The 24,821-nt window shown below is 36.6% G+C and overlaps 1 protein-coding gene across 17 annotated transcripts in view; it reads right to left on the minus strand.

The window, feature by feature from the left end:
- Positions 1-4,770: 4,770 nt before the first annotated feature.
- LOC144333621 (uncharacterized) overlaps positions 4,771-24,821 on the minus strand; it is a 40,460-nt gene continuing 20,409 nt past the window's right edge. For 2 of the 17 annotated variants that reach the window (XR_013402522.1, XR_013402524.1), the window contains 2 exons: positions 21,110-21,229; positions 6,425-10,771 (listed from right to left, as the gene is read on the minus strand). Coding sequence is in view for 1 of the 17 variants with exons in the window: in XM_077958721.1 (XP_077814847.1) it covers positions 19,300-19,492; positions 21,110-21,209 (293 nt within the window). In the remaining 16 variants the exon portion in view is untranslated. Of the gene's footprint in view, positions 6,310-6,424; positions 10,772-18,997; positions 19,733-21,109; positions 21,230-24,821 lie in introns of those variants that run through there. The other 15 variants (XR_013402537.1, XR_013402531.1, XR_013402535.1 and 12 more) reach the window with 11 other exon arrangements.

Below are 24,821 nucleotides of genomic sequence, written 5' to 3' on the forward strand. Positions count from 1 at the left end.
CACAGGCGCCACCTGCCCCGTGCCCAGCGCCAGTACCTTGGTGCCGGCTCCCTGCAGGAGAGGTGCCTTATTTGGTAGCATGGCTGGCCTCGCCGTGCTTGGCGGTCTTCTCCTGGCTCCTGCCTGGGGGTCTGCGGTTCCTCAGAAGCACTAGGCTACGCTTTCTCAGGGTAAACACGCACTCCGGACAGTGTAGCCGCGACGTGGCAGGTGACGGCTGCCAGACAGCAGCTCACACAGTCAGGACTAATTTGGTCATGGGGAGCATCCTAGGGTGACATTTACTGGATCTTCTGGAGGTGCTGACAGAGCACACAGCGGGGGGGACCTGCAGAGGGACGCCCGGTGGAGTTGGCAGGGAGACAGGGCCTGGGCCGGGCTGCCCTGCGAAACCGAAGCCAAACCAATGTTGTTTCTGGATGGTGGGGTGTCCAGGACTCCCTGCCGCTGTGACTGTCCTTGACACTGAGCAGGCAAATCAATTTCATCCTCTGGAGGAACAAATGCCGGTTCTCTCACCTTTGGTTGGAACAGGAGCTATTAAACAAATAATTCCACAAATTAAAGCTGTGTTTGATCCCAATGGCCTGCTATGAAGGAACATCTTCCTTTGAGACATTCATCTTTTAGCTCTGGGGCTGTCAGATGTTTCCCATCAATGGTAGGAGGTGAGACAGTGAATAGTTTCATCTTTGTGAGCCTGTGGTTTCTGTTGTAATCACTCATCTTTGCTGGACGTAACGCAAAGGCAGCTCTAGAAAACACGCACAGCGATGGGAATGGCTGTGATGCTGTGGGGCTTCCTGCACAAAAATAGAAGCCTGGCTGGATGTGGCCTGTGGCTGTACATCGCCCACCCAGCTTTCATTTGTCACCAAATATGTAGTGGATGCCTACACATTCTAGGCCCTGCACATAAAATGATGATCTCAAAGACAGAACTGTTTCCACAATAGAGTTATATTTTTATGGGAGAAAGAGGCCAAAACTCAAGTAATTATGAAATAAATGACAGGATACTGATAGTTACTGTCAAAAAGAGTAGCACAAAGAAAGAGTGTGTTAGCACCCAGTCAGCTACCTTCTCTTTAAGCTCGAATCTTTCATTTAACCCTGTGAGGACAGGCAGCTAGTGTCTGATTTATTTTGCATCCTCAACAGCTCGCTTGGTATCTCCCTAACATCATTTCTGACATTCTGGTGAATGCAACTAGATAAGAGAAAGAAACTAAAGACATACTAACTGAAAAGCAGGCAGTGCAGTAGTACTGACCTTTTGTAGCTGGTGTGACTATATGCTTGTATAAGAAATACTACAAACAGTAAGGAAATTCAGTTCATAAAAAAGGGCATATAAAATTAAAAAGATGACATATATACCTTCCATATATGAAAAAAAGATATAGAGGAAGAAAAAATATTAACAAAAACAATAAAACAATATTTAGGAAAAATTTTAAGATATCTGTGACTTACAATAAGAAAATTTGAAAATGCTCCCGAGGCACAGAAACATTCAAGCCTATGACAAACAGAAATTCATACTGTATTTTTGAATCAGAAGATTTTATCATTTTAAATGTGTCAATATTTTCAGGGTAAATTATATGTGTAATACAAGCCCTATATATCATTTCATATACATTCATATTTAATTCATATATATTTATATATGTAAAGTAATAATTATTGCATATATAAAATGTTTAATCTATTACACATATAAAATTTAATAATTATTACATAAAGGGAAGGTAAAACAAGAGTCTTCTCAAATTAGCAGCACCTCAGTTTTTTTCTAATGGAGGTGCTGCTAGTTTGAAAGAGTTCTTGTTTTACCTTCCCTTTGAAGCCGTGGTGATACATAATGTTTCATAAAGATGACTGGCCTACTGTTTAGACTCTGGCACGCTATTATTTTTTTAACAGAGCCTGTTTTCAGTCAGTACTTTTAACTTGACAAGAAATATGGGAGAATAAACTTCCTACCCCTGCCTGTGATTCTATTATGTTAGTCTTTTATTGTTTTTGTGAGAAAAGAAAGTAGCCAATTTCATCTATGAAAAGTGGTGTAAAAATTCTAGATAAAATTTTATGATGCTCAATCTGATAATGTATAACAATAATGAAATAGGGAGTATCCAAGTAATGTATTGCTGGCTCAATATCAAAATATCCATTAGCCATGATTTGACACATGAATGATTTAAATAAAATAATCATTTTAATAGATGTGGAAAACTGAAGAAAATCAGTAAGCTGTATTAATTTTTTAAATTCTTAAGAAATTAGAAATAAAATGCAAGTGTCTTTACCAGAAAAGGCATCTATCAAAAATCTACATCATGCTTAATGGTGAATTATAAAATACATTGCACTTACCTTAGAAAAAGGTAAGATTTTTCATTATCATTGATATGGTTTGACTGTGTCCCCACCAAAATCTCATCTTGAATTCCCACATGTGGTGGGAGGAACCCAGTGGGAGGTAATTGAATCATGGGGGCAGGTCTTTCCTGTGCTGTTCTAGTGATAGTGGATAAGTCTCATGAAATCTGATGGTTTTAAAAACGGGAGTTTCCCTGCACAAGCTCTCTCTCTTTTTCTGCTGCCATCCATGTAAAATGTGACTGGTTCCTCCTTGCCTTCTTCCATGATTATGAGGCTTCCCCAGCCACACGGAACTGTAAGTCCAATTAAACCTCTTTCTTATGTAAATTGCCCAGTCTTGAGTATGCCTTTATCAGCAGTGTGAAAATGGATAATACAGTAAATTGGTACCAGTAGAGTAGGGCACTGCTGAAAAGATAACCCGAAAATGTGGAAGCAACTTTGGAACTGGGCAACAGGCAGAAGTTGGAACAGTTTGGAGGACTCAGAAGAAGACAGGAAAATATGGGAAAGTTTGAAACTCCCTAGAAACTTGTTGATTGGCTTTGACCAAAATGGTGGCAATGATATGGACAATGAAAGAAATACAGATTGAGGAGCTCTCAGATGGATATACGGAACTTGTTGGGAACTAGAGCAAAGGTGACTCTTGTTATGTGTTAGCAAAGACACTGGTGGCGTTTTGCTCCTGCCCTAGAGATTTGTGGAACTTTGAACTTGAAAGAGATGACGTAGGGTATTTGGTGGAAGAAATTCCTAAGCAAGAAAGCATTCAAGAGGTGACTTGGGTGCTGTTAAAGGTGTTCAGTTTGATAAGGGAGACAGAGCATAAAAGTTTGGAACATTTGCAGCCTGACAATGCAATAGAAAAGAAAGTTCCATTTTCTGAGGAGAAATTCAAGTCAGCTGCAGAAATTTGCATAGATAACAATGAACCAAATGCTAATTCCCAGGACAATGGGAAAACGTCTATAGGGCATGTCAGAGATCTTCATGGCAGCCCCGCTTATTACAGGTCTAGAGACCTAGGGGGAAAAAATGGTTTCTTAGGCCAGGTCCAGGACCCACATGCTGTTTACAGCTTAGGGACTTGGTGCCATGTGTTTGAGCCACTCCAGCCATGGCTAAAAGGGGTCAAGTTGCAGCTTGGGCTGTGGCTCCAGAGGATGGAAATGCTGAGCCTTGGCAGCTTCCATGTGGTGTTGAGCCTGTGGGTACACAAAAGTCAAGAATTGAAGTTTTTGAACCTTTGCCTGGATTTCAGAGGATGTATGGAAATATATGGATGCCCAGGCAGAACTTTGCTGCAGGTGTGAAGCCCTCATGAAGAACCTCTGCTAGGGCAGTGCAGAAGGGAAATGTGGGGTCAGAGCCTCCACACAGAGTCCCTACTGGGGCACCGCCTAGTGGAGCTGTGAGAAAAGAGTCACCATCCTCCAGACTCCAGAATAATAGATCCAATGACAGCTTGCACCATGGGCCGGGAAAAGCCACAGACACTGAATGACAGCCCATGAGAGCAGCTGTGAAGGAGGCTGTACCCTGCAAAGCCACAGGGGAAGAGCTGTCCAAGACCATGGGAATCCACCTCTTGCATCAACATGACCAGCATGTGAGACATAGAGTCAAAAAAGCTCATTTTGGAGCTTTAAGATTTGAACTTCCCTGCTGGATCTCAGACTTGCATGGGGCCTGTAGACTCTTTGCTTGGGCCAATTTCTTCCATTTAAAGCAGCTGTATTTATCCAATGCCTGTACCCCCATTGTATCTAGGAAGTAACTAACTTGCTTTTGATTTTACAGGCTCATAGGTGGAAGGGAGTTGCCTTGTCTCAAATGAGACTTTGGACTGTTGACTTTTGAGTTAATGCTGAAATGAGTTAACACTTTGGGGGATTGTTGGGAAGGCATGATTGGTTTTGAAATGTGATGACATGAAATTTGGGAGGGGCCAGGAGTAGAAGGATATGGTTTGGCTCTGTCCCCACGCAAATCTCATCTTGAATTTCCACGCATCGTGGGAAGAATCTAATGGGAGGCAATTGAATCATGGAGGCAGGTCTTTCCCATGCTGTTCCAGTTATAGCAAGTAAGTCTAATGAGATATGATAGTTTTAAAAACAGAAATTTCCCTGCACAAACTCTCTCCCTTTTCCTGCTCCCATCCATGTAAGATGTGACTTGCTCCTCCTTGCTTTCCTCCGTCCAATTAAACCTCTTTCTTTTGTAAATTGCCCAGTCTTGAGTATGTCGTTATCAGCAGTGTGAAAATGAACTAAAACAATCATTGACACTTCTTCCTTATTCTTCAATATTTTCTTCAAGTACTAGAAAATGCATTACAACAACAACAAAAAAAAAACAGAAAATACAAGAATCGGCAAGATAGTAACAAAATTCTTGTTTGCATACAAAATTCACGAAAATCTATAAACATGCTATAAGAAATAGTTATAGTTTAGGAAAGTTGCTAAATATATGAGTAATATATAAAAAGGGAGTTTTTATGCCAGCAAAGGCAAATAATTAGATGTAAAAAATACAGTACTTATAATAGTGACAAAACTATAACGTACATAAAAATACATCTAATGAAAGCTGTTTATGGAAAATTTTTTATAAAAATTATTGATTTAGAGACTTTCAGTTCTAGAAATGTCAGGCGAGATAAAACAAACTCTTGAAGAGGACAGCAATAGCAAAAAATGTATTATATGGAGTTTCTTTGTGAAGAGATTAAATGGTTTAAAAATAACTGTGGGGGAATGGTTGCACATATATTTACATACATTGAAACCACTGAATTGTATATTTTAAATGTGTGATTTATATGGTATGTGAATTGTACCTCATGAAAGCTTTTTAAGCAAAACAACAACTGCCATAACTTAGACCAAACCAAAGTTTGTGTCAAATCCTGTTATGTAATATTGGTTAAATTTTATAGTCTAAAATCTAAGCTTTATTTATGAGGATACTCACTTCATTGCTGAGGTGTGCCAACAAAACATATTAATAAATTTATAGAAACAAAATATTAGACCTGTTACTGACAAAATACAAAACCTGGAAATAGAAATATATCTTTAAAAAGAATCTTTTTTAGAGTCAAGGAAAGTTATGAAACATATCAAGGAAATTAGTAGTTGGTAAATATTGAGTTAGTATGTTAGACATTCCTTGTCAGTGATTACAGAATACTTATATCAAATGAAATTAGATTAAATATATATTTGAAAGGTAAACCTCCAAAGTAGAATAAATGTATCATTTTGTATCCTAAGTAATAGAATTTCTTGCATTTACTTTCAATCAACAAAATAGTTAAGTGCTCTATTGCTACTACTTTGATTTATTTCAAAACCTCTTTGTACATCTAAAAGTAACTTTAATGTAAATTGTTTTTATATAAATTGTGACTCTTAAAATTAAAAAAAAATAATACAAGAGGGGAAGAGGATAGTTGAAACAAGTATAGCAAAACGTTGATGGCTGTTGAAGTTGAGTTATGAGTACCTAGGGGGTTTTATTGTATGTTCTACTGTTACATACATTTGAAAATTTTAATAAAAATTTTTTAAAGCTAACAAAAAGAAATAGCTGGGCTAAAATCTAACAGAAGATGATACTTTGTACAGATAAATTCCATTAAAATGTGCTTCTTTTTCTTGGAGACATTTGCTAATGAAGAAGAAACAGCAACAAAATGTAGATTATAGGATGGAAAAATAAAATAAAAGTCCAGTATCTGTCTGATGCCTACCCACACAGTAAGCTGGTATTCAAAATGGCTACAACCACAAATTAAACATAATTTGAAGTTATTCCATTATTATGTGGGTTCTATTAGGTTTGCATGTCCTGGAATTCCAGAATATCTCCTGGATTTGAAATTAACGTGATAGTAGAATGTTTCTCCTGTAGCCATAAAAAAGAAAAGAAAATATGTTGTTAAGAAATATTACATTTTTATTACCTGAAATTATTTCTAGGAATAATTTTAAATATTAGGATCAGCACACAAAGATAAACAGACAATAAATAAAGGTTTATTTATGCATGCGAGTCAGAGAAAACAATAAACAACAGTAATACAATGACTCAGATACGGGAAACATACACAAACTCTGAAGTAGGTATGCCTATTATATATAAAGGTCTTTTTCTAAGAGGGAGCAAACGAACTTATTAACATTAAACTTTTGTAAGTCAAGGGAGTTTCACAAAATTTCCAAATGTCCAAGTTGCTAAAGAGGCAAAAATTGGAATGGTAAAAATTCTCCATCAAGCTAAACAAGACAAAATAAAATGGTTAATTTAACTCAAATATAAAAGTAGTTACATTAAAGCAACAAGTAATAAATTCTTTAATAAAAAGACAAAGATCGTCTTAAAAGGAAAAAAACGGGGGAAGCAGGCACAGCTTATATAAAAGTATATTAGTCCTTTATTGCTTTGTAAAAATTCTCCCAAATCTTAGTGACTTAAAGCAACACACGCTTATTATCTAACAATTTCTGTGGACTAGGGATCCAGGCATGGTCTAGCTGGATCCTTTGTTCCAGGGTCTCTCACAAGGCTGCAGTTAAGATATTGGCTGTGCTAGAGTCCATCTCATCTGAAGATGTGATTGAGGAAGGATCCGATTCCAAGCTTACTCACGTGGTTATTGGGGGTTTTCATCTCCTTCAGTGATGTTGAACTGGTGGCCTGTTTCCAAATGGCTACTCAGTTTCTTGCCTCTGCATAGGGAAACTTGCCACATGACAGCTTGTTTCATCAAAGTGAACATGTGAGAAAAGTCAGAGAGGGAGCTAAAGCAAGGCAAAAGTCACATTCTTTTATGACCTAATATTACAAGTGATATCCCATTATTTTTGCTGTATTTTATATCTAGCAGTGAATAACTAGTCCAAACTCAAGGGTTGGAGATTGCAAAAGATTGTGAATTCCAGGAAATTGGAGGTAATCTTAGAAGTCTGAATAATAAAATATATTATTTGTTGAAATTAAAAGAAACAAAAAAAAATTCCTTTTCAGCATCAGATCATATGAACTCTAAGTCAAGAAGCATTGTAAAATACAAGTGATTTCATAAGAATAAAAGAATGAGTTATAATGATGACAAATTCTACAAGTACATGTTTCTAATAACATGGTGTCAGATGAACTGAAAACATTTAATACATTTACAAGAAGAAGTAAACTGACAAAGTAAAATTTCAAACTCCCAATGTTTTCAGATTTATAAAGTAAGCTAAACAAAAACAATGATTATATAGTAGATTTGAATAATTAGAATAACAAATTTCTCTCAAATACATAGACTTTTACACTTAATAGATGTTGAATATATTTTAAGTACATTTGTATATTTGGAAAATAGAATGGAAAACAGATGATGTCAAATAATTAAAGTCATATGGATTATGTTCTCTGATAACCAGGTGATTTTGGTGAAAATCAATAATGAAATATATGACTAGAAAATTACTATATGTTTGGAAAATAAAAATTACACTCCTAGGTTTTGAGTGTGTCAAGGAAGAAATCATAGTAAAAGCTGCAAAATACTTGGAACTGAATAATGATAAAAACGCTATGAACCAAAACTTCTGCAATGAAAAGAATACTGAAGCAAAATTTGTGTTCTTTAACTCAGGTGGGGGGAAAAGAAGAAGGGCTGAATGTAATTTACCACATATAAAATTAAAGGATTTAAAATTAATGATTATATTAATAAATACAAAATGTTATACCTTATAATATTTCACATCAATTAAAAATTAGAAGTATCATAAAATCTATAGTAAAATTACATAATTGGGAAATATCAAAGTTTTCTCTTCGTGATTTTTAATAAGATTGACCACTATCATTTTATTAAACTGAAGATTCTACCCATCATAGAAATAAACTTATAAAATTGTAAAGGGAAGAAACTCATCATTTTCAAATGCTATGCATTTACATGCAGTAAACAATTTACAGAAAAATATCAGATTTAGCTCATTTGCTGAAGACAATATTAATGTATAAAAATCAACTTTTTTTCCTACATACCAGCAACAAACAGTGAGAAAATGAGATTTAACCAACATTATTTGCAATATTTACAAATATAAGTAAGATAACTCTAGGAAAAAGTACACAATTTTGTTAACAGATATTAAAGTAGACCTTATTAATAAACAGATGTACCATGTTCATGGATAGCACAACTGAATTTGTGTGTGCATGTGTGTACCTAAAGGTGTGTCTGTTAACTCGACGTGCTGATTCTAAAATTTATAGGAACATACGTTTTTGTATTTAGAGCTGTGGACCCACTAATCAAACATCCTTGCCATGTCAGAAGTCTCGTGATTAATAGAAGCAGCAACAGAGCAAGAGAAAGTATTGGAAAACTTCTTCCTTAAACTGCAGTGATTTGGGGACCTACTTTAATTGATGGCTATTTGTGGTAAAACCCAGCATAAACACTGCGATCCTTTTAAAATTTGGAATTAATTTAAAAATTGGCAAGTGGAAGGTCTCACAGACAGTCAGTTCAGAGCTCTGAATCATTTAAGAATCCAAGTCCTTGGTAGAAATGACTATCCAATGTTGTTCTTACTATTGTTTCCCTTCTCATATATTTCAGTGAAAGTACAAAAAAAATTTGTATTACATGAACATTGATTTCAAAACCTGGCTTTGCTTTTAATGTGGAAACTGGTGTTCAGGTTCTGTTACTAACTAGTCATAGAGTATTTAGCTAAAAGCCTAGCAAAAGTCGGTATATATGACTTTAATTATCCTTTTATTAGAGATTGATACTACACACAAGAGAGCCCAACAATCAAGAGTGAAGGAAAAGTGTCTTCTATTGCTTTATGACAGCCAGCAAGCATAGGTGAAAAGAATGACAGTCCAGAATCCTCAGCCTAGTCCTGAACTCTAGAACTAAATTGTCACCTGCTTCTTATCTCCATATGTAACTCATTGCCAAACCTTATTGTGTTTACCCCTAAAGTATGTCTCACATCTGCCTGTCTCCCCATTCCCAAAGCTTCTATTCAAATCCATCATCACTTTCTTAAATATTTGCAAGGACATTCTCTAAAGTCTCCTTGTTTCTAATGCCATTCTCCCATTCACCCATTTTCTACCCATAATTTAAAGTCATATTTGGAAAATTTTTAAATATCTACTTATAACTCCTGAGTAAATTCCCAATCCACTTCCAATTGAAACTCAAAAGCATGTAAGGCTACAAGACCATACATGATCTAGCTACCATCTATCTTCCCATCTTCTACTCAGACTCCTTTGCTTTTGGGTCATTATATTTCAAGTATACCAATATGTGTGTATTTCTTCAAACACACCAAACTCTAAGGCCTGAAATTTTTTGCCTAACTACTGTTCATCTTTCAGGTTCCAGCTCAAGTGTCACTTCCTCAAAAAGAATCTGCCTGAAATCCAAATGTTCTCTTTCATTATTTTTTCTTGTAGTACTCTGTTCTTTTTCTTTGTTGCCCTTATCACAATTTGTAGCTACGTATTTATTTGTCTGATACTATATGAAATGTCTCTTTCTCACTGGTGTTGAAGGTCCCTGAGGACAGAACCACAAAAATATTTATTTATTTTTGCTTACCACTGTATACCCAGTATACTTAGAAATAGTAGACAGTGAATAAATATTATTGAATTATTTAATAAGCAAAATCGTATGATCTCAAGCAATTCATTTACTTTCCCTGCTATCTAGCTTATTCAAATGTATCCAATGACCTACTGTTTTACAGAATATTAATGGGACAGCAATCGATAGCAGTGAGAAAATAAATGACATTATCTGACTTTGTTTATATAATATAATTTTCATCACTGTTTGAAGAGTAAGTCGTAAGGAGGCAGGAGAAAACATCGAACCTTAGGATGAATGTGGAGACAAAGATGTCATTAGATATGACACATGCTTTGATAAAAGAATCGATTAATTTTGCTAATAAGTTGGGTTTGGGAGTGAAGCCAAGGAAGTAATTAAGGATTCTGAATACTGACTTGAGCAACTGAGTGGCGATTTATTTTGACATGAATAATATGAGGATGAACACATTTGAAAGACATATGACTTTTGAAATGACTTCTACACCACGTGGATACATCCAGAAAGACTTGATGGTCTTCACATCTCCATTATCCTGAAATGTACATCCTTTTCCTGGGATAGTTCTCCAACTTCTTCTTTTATCACTCTGACCATACTGATCATGATTTGAGTAAAGCGAATGTATTCCTCCTAAGGGTGTTCTCCCCCAGTGATTATCATTGGCTGGCTCCTTCTTAACATTCAGTTCACAGCTTCAATCTTCTGCACAGAGCAGCCTTCCTGGACCACAAAATGTAAAGTATCTAAAGCTTGTTGTCATCTCTACAGCAGCTCTCCACATGCCATCTCTCACTATCAGATGTGTTCCCCACTTGCTTATTTTTACCTATGACCATTCTTTCAAGTAATATTTCCATGAAGGCAGAAACAATACTGGTTTAATATGGAAATAAACAAACACACAACCTGAAAACACCTGAGAGGTTGGCCAACCTTTCCAGGGAACGAGGTAAACTGTTCTTCCCAAGATGAGATAGCAGAAACCAGTGAACATTTTTACAGATGCAGGAGCAATGAACCAGAGTTTCTATGATTTATTTTGTAGCAGATGTTCTTTCTGTTCTCTGACCTCTGTCCTGGGGACAGCAATTTAGAAAATGAAGGGGTGGCAGCACATGATTATGTCACATACACTTATTTAATTGAAATGATCTCATTTTGTAATAGAGACTGAAAACTGAGAGAGAGCTCTGAGTGGCAGCTGTTGCTGTCCTCCATGGGCCCTTCACCTGGACTCTGGGCTCATGGATAATTCTTTATTAATCTCTTTTCTAGCATTCTTGGTCTTTTTTTCTCTTTACTTCTCCCATCCTCCATGCGTTCAAGACACTTGTCTTCCTCTTCCAGCAGTTAAATTTTAATTATCTCTTTCCTCAAAATCTCATGGTATAGAATTTGTTTTACTTACATAAATTCTGTTCAGTCTCTAATTTCAGGCATCCTGTTACAGGCTGTGCACAAGAACAACCTCAGCTCATGCTCAGAATCTACCTCCCTTGTTGCTCACCAAAATCCTCCAGCTCTGTAAGTTCATGAACTAGGACTGAAGCTTCTGTGCCCTGCAGTGTGTTCTCCTTAGCCGAGATGTGCTATAAATTGTTTGATAAAGTTGAAGATTTTGCCCTCCATCCCTTTCAGAATTTCTGTTTTTTGGGTCATTTGCTATTCTCCCATTATTTCTTATGCCTCTCTGCAAAGCATCCCTGGACTACCAGCTAATGCAGAGGAATAAGAACGGTTAGCTTCTGCAGTGATTGTGAATTTCAATCACAAACACAGATGTTCAGTTAATAACATTTTCTTTTCATGTATTCAAAGATGTTCAAGCACATAGTTTTTAGAGTCAAGTAGCTCTATAACGTTTATAACAAAAACAGCTAATTCTTCTACCTTTCTCAAGTCTCTTACCATCTCAAAGAGGTGGCCACTTCCAACCCATCCAGCTGATTTTTCCTGTAGTAGAATATATTTACTATACATTGACTAACATATTTCTATAAAGTAGCCATATACTTCTATTTCTTAAGTCTTCAGTTTCAGATGGTACCAATGGCTTCCTAAGGTGTAAGATGAAGATTCAGCTTTCTCGTAACACCACCCCAATGCAGACATATGTGTACATGCCTGTATAGATGCGTCCCTTCCCCCTTTCCCAAAAATGTATTGATTTGGGTCCATTATGATGATCATTTTCTTTCTTGTAGAATTTGTTTTCCCTTGGAACTAATGCTTTGTCTCTTTCTATCCGTTTAGATCTCTAATTACTGTTAATTAATGCATGGTCTACCTTCCTGACAGAAGGATAAACCTTCTCTTAACATATTGAGGTTTTTTCCTTGAAGACATCCACTAGGAGTCTTCTGTAATCCTCCTCAAATAAGCCAGGCCTGTGCATAGTTGTTCCCATGGGAATTTTCTTTATAAACATACTGGAAATTTGCTTATTCACATATTTTTGTATCTTGTGGGTTAGATATTTCTTTTCTGGTGTAAGAGCCAAGGAAAAGCTTTCCCTTTCACACTAGGAGGAGTCACTGAAAAATCACCTGACAAAAGGCCAATTCACTGGAGAAAAGTCATAAAAATTTATTAACATACATACGGGGGAGAACCACAGTGATTACCCTAACCCCCCAATGGGGTTTAGAAGCTTGTATACCATCCTGAGGTAGAAAGAATTGGGGTTGGGTCCTGATAAAAGTTATGAGAGAGGGAGAAGAGGAAGCCTGAAGAACAAAGATGGTCCTGTTGTATAGGTGAAATCTCCCAGATCACAGCTCTCAGAGAAAATAGATGGCAAACGTTTTTTTGGGCCTTTAAAAATGCCAAACTCTTCGTCTTTCCTACATCTGGACAAGGGAAGGTGTCAGAGAAAACCTGACTGCATTGATGTAGATTCTCACCAGATGCAAATCTCCTCCCAAGAGACAGATTTTGGGGGCTGATTCTGGTTGCTGGCTCTTTGAATACCCAACTCAAAATATGTCACAGAAGTTTATTTTGGGGTGAAACATTTTGATTTTCTTCACTGTAATCCATCCTTTCCTCTTTCTTGGTTTAATTTCTTATTTATTGTAGTCCGTGTTCCATCAAAGATTTCATGGGAAGTAAAAATTTGAGAACTGGTTTGTCTGAAGGCATCATTGTATCCTTTCACTTAATTGATGGTTTTAATGCAAATAGGATTGCAGGTGAAAAATAATTTTTCTCATTATAGTGCTAAAGATGCTGCTCATTTTTTCTAGATTCTTCTGTTGCTATTGAAACCTCTTGTTTCTATTACTTCTTGCTAAGTAGCAAATCATCTCAGATCTTAGTGTGTAAAACAATGATTTTTAAAAATTTTATTTTATGTTCAGGGGCACATGTACAGGTTTTACATAGGGAAACTTGTGTCATGGGGATTTGTTGTGCAGATTATTTCATAACCCAGGTATTAAGCCTAGTACTCTTTAGTTATTTTTCCTGATGCTCTACCTCTTCCCACGTTTCATCGTCCACCCTCCACCCTCCAAAAGGCCTCGGTATGTTGTTCCCCTCTATCTGCCTATATGTTTTCATCACTTAGCTTCCACTTATAAGTGAGAAAATATGGTATTTGGATTTCTGTTCCTGTGTTAGTTTGTTAAGGCCTCCAGCTCCATTCATGTCCCTGCAAAGGACATGATCTTTGTTCTTTTTTATGGCTGTACAATATTCCATGGTGTATGTGTACCACATTTTCTTTATCCAGTCCATTGTTAAAACAATGATTTATTATCTCTTAGGATTCTCTGGGTTGGCTGTCAGTTTTCTGGCTGGATTCACATGTGCTCTCTAACATGACACACTCAGCCGAACTGGGCTGAACGGGGAGGGTGAGATGGCTGAGTCTTTCTCTGCTTGTGATACCTCATCCCTGAGGGGACTTGTCTGGGCTGGACCTCTTTCTCATGCAGTCAGCGGTGCTCCAGAAAGGCAAGGCCCCGAGCACAATAGCAGTTTTTTAATCATCTGCTTGCATCACATTTGCTGATGCCCCATTGGCCAGAACAATATCCATGGCCAAACCCAGCATCAGTTTGAGAGATGATTATACATGTGCATGGATACCGGGAGATGCGATTCACCTGGCAACTTTAGTGTAACAATCTGCAATAATCTAGCCTCTGGCCCCAACGGTACATGTTCCTCCATGTGCAAAACATACTCATGACCCCTAAAAACTCATCAAACCACAACATTGAGCTTAAAATCCACTGATCTTATTACCTACATCAGCCCAGGTGTGGATTAGGCTTCTCTCTTTGATTCAGAGATGCATGAATTTAAAAAAAAACCATGCTATCTGCCTTCTACACATCTATACCTGATGGTGAGACAAGGGCAGGATATGTGCAATAGACATTCCTATTAAAAAGGAGGAGGAACAAGAAGAACATAGAGGTCACTGTCCATAGCATTTCTGAAATCCAGCTGATCACGTATTGTAAGGAACCTGTGTTTGATCATAGAAATTTTTTCTCTATTAGGCTCAATTCTGTCCCTTGGAAGTAGTTCTGTGGTTAATGGTTTACCATGTTTCTTAAAGAAATCCTCTGGGATTCTTACCTCTGAAACATGTATTTCTTCCTATAAAAAACAGGTCATATTTTCACCTGAAGAGCCTCCTTGTTTCCTGTGGAAAGTTGAGAGCTCAAGAGCATCTTTATTTTTTGAGTGATTTCTACCTCTTTTGTTCCAAACTTATACAACTCCTTAAAAAAGTTTGTGGGCATTTTATAAATCTGATTGTGATTCACTCCATGTCCCAAAAACCACACCCATGATTCTTTTTGGGAGAACCATAGGCCATATGTACAGCTGCAGTGAAATAACACTTTTAAGAGTCTTAGAATGATTTTTCTCTAGCTGAAGGAGTCTTCTAAGCAGAGGTCTTTTCAGGGTCTTAACAAAGGATCTTATGAACACATCCTTGATTTACTCTTTATCCAGAGGCCATTTCTTATTTTGAGAGTCTTTTGCCAGCTAGAGAGCCTGGAAATGTGAAACAGTTTGATTTTCCAACCCAGTAAGTCTGAATTGGAAATTCCTCTTGCATACTGAATAGTTCTCTCTTTAGCTCATATTTATCTTCCCATATCTTTTCATACAGAGCTAACAGAAGCCAATTGGCACTTTCAATACTCTGCCTAGAAATCTTATCTGCATGCATAGGTTAATTTGGTACATTTTCTATTTCCCAGGAGTTTTACCACTTCTTTCATAACTATAACACATGGGTCATCATCTTTTAAGCTTTCTATCAGTTTCATTACTGCACCTCCAGCCTCCATTATCAAGCTCCTCACTGCGGTGTCAGCCTCCACCACTGCCCCTTCCCAAAGCCAAGAGTATACACATCTTAGGTCGTTGTGATAGCAGTGCCCTATTTCCAGACCCCTTTCTGTTTTAGTTATTTATTGCTGCCAAACAAAGCACCCTAAAATGGAATAATGCATGTAACTATAAAAAGCTGCATACAAATGCGGGAAATAATATTAACACTATTATTTCAAAGAACATTTAATCTGAAGATACAAAAATTGTTCTGTTTTGTGTGAATGATAGACGAGAGTGGACACCAGGCTATTAACATGGTTTACTGATTTTTGGAAATGTGATACTTGAAAAAGTCCAATTAGAAGCTTTCATCATCTTCTATCTCAAACAAAAGGCATGCTGCAACTCAACCAAGTAAACGGCATTTTGTTGTGAGAGATGTTTTTAATTAGAGAGCTGATTAAAACTGTGTTTGTCTGGAGCTTAGAAAAGGTGAGTTGGTTTGCCTTTGCTCTTGTGAGTGCATGTTGGTAACAAAAACTAGCAGAGAGTTGGAAAGGCTGGTTCCCAATGCCATTTCTGGCACTCAGGTGACCTTAGGCACCTCATTGCTCTAGCTGGGGTTCTCAGTGTTCTCATCTGAAATGTGACAAGCTTAGTCCATCTGCTCTTCATCATATCCCCTAACCTTAACAGTCAATGACAGAATAATTTGAGGCTTTAAGTAAATCTTCCCCATCTGGAAATTGGACTTATTCTCAAAAGAAGACACGGTGTTAGTACTGGAAAGAACTTCTGAGATGATTTTTATAAAATACCTTGAGTTATTTTTGGTAAAGGACCATGACAATCCCAAGCTTTCATTTATTAACAAGTTTGATCCTAAGGTAAAAAAGTAGGGGTAAATCCTGTCCTTAAAATATATTGATCACTCCTCAGAGAATAAAGTGATTCAGATTATCAATCCAGCTTCAATTTAATTGCATTAAAGACTGAATGTAAAAATTGCCGGGTTACTGCTGAAGGAAATGTTGACCTAATAAGCATAGGTTCAAGTTTGCACATAACAATCTGTGTGTCTATGCCTGTGTCTTTATCTATTTAATACATTATTTTTATGCTAGAGAATTTGAGCACAGACAAGCTATAAAACATGCACGAGAACATACTCCACAGGGATTAAAGTATCTCCAAAGACATGAAAGTAGAAAGCATCCTTTTGACTACAAAATGAATTTGACTCTAAATTAACAGTGTTGGCTGGGTGCTGTGCCTAACACCTGTAATCCCAGAACTCTAGGAAGTCGAAGCAAGAGGATCATTTGAGCCTAGGAGTTTGAGATTAGCCTGAGCAACATAATGAGACCCTTCTTTATACAAAAAGTAAAATAAAAATAAAATAGCCGTGTAATTTATTTTTGAGTAGTTGAATTATGTATTAGATTATTGCAACTTATCAGACAAAGATGCAAACTCAGAAATAAAAAGATTCATGCCACCTCTAAGATCTTACTAAATTCAACACCAATTTAAAAAATGACAGATATAACAGCTGAATTCTCTTTTGGGCTATAATACTGGAAAAATACATAATTTTGGTCAAATAATTTAATTACATTGTTTTATCTTAATAGATAAAAAAGAAATGTGAAGATATTTTGTAAATGAAAAACTACTATTAAAGTGTGAAGGCTTAATTTCATTTACAGTGTTATTGTTTTATTGAAGACTTCTTAAGTGGACAAACTATAACAAATGTGAAGCAAGTTTTCTTAAAATTCCATATTCTGTAAGTTATTTTGAAATATTGGTGAATACGAATATTATGTATTCTAATATGTTTATATAGCATGTCATGTTATATATAATATATTCCATTATACTTATAAAATATATATTAGTTAATATATAAAATATAACATTAATATATGACATACTAATAAAATATTCATGATATATAATATAATCACATATATTGAATTATATTAATATAACACATATAGTATGTTATATTTATATATTATATATAATATGTCTATACAGAGAGATATTTGTATTTTTTAAAAATGCTATGTTGTAAATATTTTGCAATTTAATGAATAATTCCTGTAAACTTGACTTTAGGTGAAGGTATAATAGTTAATCTTCTCCAAGTTCCCAAATTTTCATTACTTCCATTGTTTACTCATTTAATGGGTAATTATTTCTATTTGTTGTCATTTTAATGTATTTTATGTTTTTAAAATCATAAAGGATGTGGTATTAATAGTTTTTATTCACAAATTATTATCAACATCTTTGACTATTTTGATAGGATTCCCTAGAAGTTTCTAGAGTTACTGGGCTAAAGTTTTGTACTTGATAAAAATTGACATATTATTCTAGGAAAAGATTGCAAATGTGTACAGATCCGAGCTTTTACAGGTAAATGAGAGAATTCTTTTCACATGTCATGCTCTCCAACATTAAGAGGCTTCCAAAGTTACTTCTAATTTGTAATGCAAAAACAGCTTTTATTACCTTAATTACAAGATTTTATCATTATAGAGCGGGCCTGTCCAAAGCTGTAGCCACCAGCCACATAATTTAATTTGAAATTCACTAACTTACATAGAATTAAAAAATTCAGCTCTTCAGCTGCACCAGCCACATTTCAAGCGCCCCGTAGCCACATGTGGCCACAGTGTTGAGCATCTCAGAACAGGACACTCCCAGTGTTACAAGCATTTCAGCTGCTATAGAGGCTAGATTTTATCTTTATAAATTAATAGCTAGTTGCAATTATGTTCTTTCATTTGCAATTGATAGACGCAGACACATAACTCAAACCTGCTTAGAAAATAAAAATAAGGACAATTCTCTAGCTCATTTCATAGGCAGTCAGGGTGGATATGGATTTCCAGGCATGTTTTAGCGTGTTATTTTAAACAATGCTTCCATCTCTCTACAAAAATCAGTAACCTATTTTTTTTTCCATTTTCTTCTATCACTCTCCATTTGGTTGCAAAGATGACAGCTTGTGGTTTATTTCATTCTCATAAATGTTCTGTCATTAGCAATTTGGTCTGACTTATTTTAATCACATAAATTAATTGTGGAAGAATTTTTTAAAAGCTTGTTATAAAAATTGTTTATAGTATTCCATTTTTCCATCCAAACTATAATAAATCCCTGTGTATTATTTGTATTTTATAGATCATAGAAATATTTTTGTTTTCATATATTTTCTGCATAAATCTTACAAAATTTATAGCTACGTACTTCATGTTTCTATTACTATTTTGGATAGGGTCTTTTTTTTCATTTTGTTTTCTAAAAGCTTACTGTTCATTTCTCAAAAAATTATTGAATAATCTGTATCTATATTTTATCTGTTTACTTTGCTTATCAAAGTTAGTAAGTCTAATATTTTTTCAATTGATTCTCTTAGGCTATCTAAGGTATAATCTAAGTAAATTCTTTGAATTATAAATGGACTGTTTTTTAATTATTATTTCAAATAGTTCCAGTTATATTGGTTCTTGCCTTTTTTCATTCACTAGAACATTCAGAACTATTTTTTAAATTTGATTTTAGACATTAAGAGTGCTTGCAGTTTTTTACTTTGAAAAATTCACCTTGAAAAGACTAAATACAAATTTTAAATGAGTTCTCTACATCTTTATTTGGTTGTATATAGAACAATGAAAGGTCTTTGTTGCCATTTTTTTAAGAAAAATCTTACTGCTAGAGTTTCACTTTTCTTTCTTCTTGTTGGATGACTAAACAGGAAGAGCGTAGAGCTGCCAAGCCAGCCTTTGCTCAGCTGCATCCTGCCCAGCCTCAGGCGCTCAGTGACCTCAGTAGGATCCGCTGCTCCTGTCTTCTAGCCATCTCGTGGGGGAGGGCTTCCCAGGCTCCTCAGCAGGCAGTTGAAGATGTAGCCCCAGGGGATTCCTGTCCCTTGGTCACATCCCTTTTTTCAACGTGACCTTCCCACTCTGGTCCTCTCGAGGCTGTCTTTGCTGAGGACAGGCCATGCAGATCCCTGGCCAACCTTGCTCTGCACCCAGGTTGTCAGCATCCTCAGGGTCCACATCTTTCTCCCCTGCACAGAGGGTCTGGAACCCTGCTGTGGCTGGATATGGGAACAGCCACCCGCTGTGGTGGGAACAGATATCACAGGGCTGGCCTTCAGGAACTCTGGTTGAGCTCTCACTTCTCCTCACACTTTCACACTATTAGCTGTTTAGAGGCACTTTACGGCTGTAGAGCATCTGTGACGGCTAAAATTGTCGTTTTAGTGGTTACACGGGGCCTGTTCCAGAGTCTGAATTTTAATGGAACCTCCATGCTCTCTTGGCAGCCCCACAGCCTCTCCAATGCAGCATCACGACGTTTCTGGACGTGGATTGCTTTGTAAACGTCTTTAAATTCACTTTTCACTTTCAAAATACCAACACTTGAAATGTATATGATAGGTTACTTGTTCAACATGTAATACACAATTATGATCAGTAGACATTTCAAGGAAAAGACCTTGGACCTATACTGAATTAATGATGAACAAATGTATTTTTGCATGTTTTAAAGTAACACAAAAATTTTAGCTTAATAACCTATTTTTAATTCCCAGTGTTAAATTCTGCTGAAAAAGTTTAGTCTAAAGCTGCCTCCTTACATATTTTAAAATAGGCCTGAAGGTTTATTCATACATAGTGAACTGAAACCTAACTAGATGTGTAAACAGACTGGAACATACCCTTGTGCCCATTACTGAGTTTTGGCCAATCAAAGGCAGCCAACTGTCCAAACCAAGTTCAAGTAAGACACTGCCCAGCTGTAACCAATCTGGCTGTTTCTGACCTCACTTCTGTTTTTTTGTACCTGGGATTTCCTTTCTCAGTCTTTTTTGTTTTAAGACAGAGTCTCACCCTGTCTCTCTCTCTCTGTCTCTTTTTTTTTTTTTTTTTTTTTTTTTTTTGAGATGGAGTCTTGCTGTGTCGCCCAGGCTGGAATGCAGTGGCATGATCTCAGCTCACTGCAACTGAACCTCCGCCTCCCAGGTTCAAGCGATTCTCTTGCTTCAGACTTGAGAGTAGCTAGGACTATAGGTGCCCACTGCCATGTCCCACTAATTTTTGTATTTTTAATAGAGATGGGGTTTAACCATATTGGCCAGGCTGGTCTCGAACTCCTGATCTCAAGTGATCTGCCCCCCTTGGCCTCTCAAAGTGCTGAGATTGCAGGTGTGAGCCACTGCACCTGGCTCTTTTTCAGTCCTTAAATCTTCCCCAATCACCCAGCAGCACCAGAGTCTCTCTGGTTCAGGGAACTGTCCAATTTGCAAATCATTGTTTGCTCAATTAACCTCCATGAAATTTAATTCGTCTAAGGCTTTTCTTTTCACAATTGTTATTTTTGTGCATTCTCAAATCTTGATAGAAACCTTTTTGAAGTTTTATAAAATTAATTGGGTAGCAGTCCATGTGTCTGTGCTCTGGATTTTATTAACTATTTCACAATTAATCCTTTGTTAAATTTTGAAACAAAAAAATCCATAGTGTTATCCTTGTTAGCATTCTACTCATTCTTTCTACTATTTTGGCAACTTAAAAATATCCAGGACAGGCATGGTGGCTCATGCCTGTAATCCTAGCATTTTGGGAGACCGAAACAGGAAGACTAAAGATTGCTTGAGCCCAGGAGTTCAAGACCAGCCTGGGCAACAAAGCAAGACCCAATTCCACATACACAAAAAAAATATAAAAGAATTACCTGGACATGGTGGCATGCTCCTTTAGTCCCAACTGCTCAGGAGACTGAGGATAGCTTGAGTCCAGGAGGTCGAGACTGTGGTGATCCACTGCACTGCAGCCTGAGTGACAGAGCAAAATCCTATTTAAAAAAAATTATATATATATATATATATATATATATATATATATATATATATATCTATCTCCAGGAAAGTATCCATACAACAAGATTGTAAAAGTAATTGGCATTTAACCCCGTATCTGACAGTCTTTCAGGTTTTATATACTACTGTTATTATTCACTATTATTATATGAACTTTATGACTTCTAATACTTCTATTTTTCTGTGTCATAGATTTGCTCTTTCATTTTCATTATTTCAAAAGATTGATCCTTAAAATTTCTGATCTATTTTGCTATTTTCTATATTTTGACTAGTTTTATTCACTTTCAGTTCATTCTTTTGGTTTTCCTTAGAGTTGTCTTTTATTTTTCAAATTTTTTTGAAATCAATCTCTGTTTCATATCTATTTGTTATTCTGTGATAAATAGGGTAGTTTAGGATATGAATTTAACTCTGGATATAAATTTGGCAGCACCCCTTATGGTGTATAACTGTAATGAGAGGCATTTTTTAATTTTTATTTTTATTTAGTTTACATATGCATATTCCATTTGTTTCAGAGCTACATGTGTGTTTCTCATCTCTGACTAGATGAGGGACCTCTCCCGGGTTTTAGGTATCCATGGACTAATGTCTTTCCTATATGATTCTAAGTTCAGATGGAAGTGCATAGCACTCCCTTAATTTATGTTCGGTTGAAGGATTTCATCAGTTTCATTTTGCTAGCTTGAGTTTGAATATTCCAATTGGTCATTGTTCAACTATAGTAGAGAGTTTGAAGCATCCTGCAATTCTTTTTTGAGCTGATTTTTACAAGAAAGTGAACACAAGCTGCATCCATTGCCTATGAGCTTTTTCTGCCACTGCCTAGTTCCTTAAGTTAAAAAAAAAGGAAAAAACATTCTTCTTAGAAGGCCAGTATCCCAAGATGCAAGGCTACTCTGCTCATGCCCTTTTTCTTCGTTGTCTCATGGGCTGGGAGTCCGAATGGGAATAGACGGGAGGAAGGTGAGCAGACATGGGATCCTGGGCCACTCAGGTAGCGTGTTCACTCAGCAAGAGGATCTCTGTCTCTGTTCATCAGTATTTGTTTTTGTTTACCTTTTTTTTATTGTTTGGTTGTATCTTGGCTCATTTTACAGACACTACAAACCCTGAGATCCCTAAGAAGAGGCAGGCAACAGAAGAGTGTTCAAAAGTCTTTTCCTACCGTTTTTGGAGCCATCTGGCTTATTTTGACATGCAGGATAGAAAGTGAGATATGTAGTCCAAGAATATATTTCTTGGTACCTACACACATAGAAGATATATGTAGGGGAAATATTGCCCCTTCTTGAGTCTATTGTCCATTTTTATCTTTAACGTACTGTGTTGATAGATTTCACTTTAATATGCCTTTATGGGTGTTTTAATTAGATGGAAGGAACATTATCTGCCATTCTAAATGGAAGCTTCCTTTAATTCTTGAGTAACATGAAGAATTGGTAGAAACTTCTACTGATTGGAAGCATCTGTTTTGTCAGTATAAGATTCATTTCAGTCTTGGAGATAACCTTAAAAGCAGTATAAGAGAACAAGGAGGAAGAGAAATCACTGTCACTTTTGTAGCCCTAAATCTATTGTTTTCCAAAGTCTTGAAGCTGTTCTGGCAGTTTATTTTGATTGGTACAGATGTGAAAGTGGAGCAGCCCTTTCCTTGGGCTACGCGCCTGTGATTTATTTATTCAACAAGTGTTTATTGTGTGCCAGGTTGCATACTCATCAATGAGTACAAAATGGTGAGAAAGACACTTGGCTCCTGCCTTTTCGGTTACATATCTTAAAGAGGAGACACCAAGACCAAAACCAAAAACTCTGCAGCAGCACGAGTAAAGAAAAGTCGACTGAATAAAAACATTGGCAAGTTGCATTGTGTAATGAATAAAAAAACGAGATAAGTTTTAAAAAATATTAAGTAGAAAGCCGTTTTCTTCTGGTCAGGGAAGTCCTCTTCAAGACAGTGATATTTAAACAGAGCCAAGCTTTGAGAATTAGAAGCGGTTAAATGAAAGGTAAACAGAAACCACTATCGGTACAGGTAACAGCATTTGTAAAGGCCCAGAGAAATGAAAAGAAAAAAAAAAAAAAAAAAAAAAAAAACAGCAACAACCAAAACCATAAAGCTCTGTGCTTGAGAGTCAGAAAGATAACCACTGTAACTGGGGGTTCTGACCAAACAGGAGTGTGGCAGGAAATGAGGTCAGCGAGATAGGCAGGGGCCAGATCTTGCCTAGAATCGTAAGCATGGTGAGTTTATGATGAGAAGGTCCTAGTGAGAACGTCATGGTGACAAGGTTGTGGTAAGATGGTCATGGTGAGAAGGTCGTGGTAAGGAGGATAAAAAAGTATTGGAAGGATTTATATAGGACAGTAATATGATATCATTTTGTAATTTACGAACATTACTTTTACTGCTGTTGTAGAACAAATTAGAGAAAAGTAAGTTAGGAACCCTGTTAGGATGCTGCTGCAATAATCCAGTGAGAGTTCATGGTGACCTCTGTTTTGACAGGCAAGGGAAAAGATGAATTGGTGCATGAAGAGAGAGGTCATTGGCTTAGCGGTAGGCATATAAGGGATTTTGAGCCTGATGATCTCTATTTGGAATGATCATGAGGGTGCATGTGGATGGATGGTAGAGGTCTGATTAACAGAAGAAGGTTTGAAAAACTAGTACAGGGAAAACATAATTTTTTTTTTTACTACTATATAGCATCAGTTAAGGTTTGAGATCACGAGTTTAAAATGAATCCAAGCCAATTTAAAGTTATACCCAGCCATCAGAGAGCCTTAACATATGTTGACACGAGTCCTTGACCTATTGCCACATCTGCTGCTAATTCCTGGGCTGGTGATAACTTTGCTGTCACTTTTTTGTGCCCTGGGACAGCAGGGCTTGGCTATTTGGCATGCTTCTTTCAAGAAAATGCCAACCTTTACCCCAAAAGTTCCCAAATAAGACTGTCTGCAAAATATTGTCAGTGTCTACTGTCCTACTTCTCCAAGAAACCTTCAAAAATCCTAAAATCTGAACATCCTCTTCCCTTCCCCATGGTAGTTTTTGTGTCTTTCTACAAAAGCACTGTGACTTTGTGCCACTGTCTGGCCCCACCAACAATCCCCGAGCCATCTCATGCTATACTGGTTTTCTCTCTGAGATTGTGCCGTGTTTCTTTTTGTCTTTGGTATATAACACATGTTGACCCTTTTTCTGAAAGTACTAACAACCCACTTATTTTTCTGGTTAAAAATGCCCATGAAAAGATCTTTCTTAACACTTCCTACTAGTTTATGTACCCTCTGCATTCAAAAATATGTACCACTTTTCTCTGGGAGAGGATAATCCCTTCTCACCTATAGGTATCTCAGAACTTAATCATGTGACTCACCTTTTCCCAATGTGTCACTTCCAGGTGGCAACTTTCAGAGCTGGTGCTTTGTTTACATACTCTTTCCTCTCCAACCCCTGAGCTCTTAGATGCATGTGTCAACGATGAGATAGCCACCAGTACAGATCCTTTTTTGACTATGATGAACAGAATACCACTGTTGACGTGTGATGGGCAT

Source organism: Macaca mulatta, chromosome 13, assembly GCF_049350105.2.
Source record: "Macaca mulatta isolate MMU2019108-1 chromosome 13, T2T-MMU8v2.0, whole genome shotgun sequence".
Classification (NCBI taxonomy): domain Eukaryota; kingdom Metazoa; phylum Chordata; class Mammalia; order Primates; family Cercopithecidae; genus Macaca; species Macaca mulatta.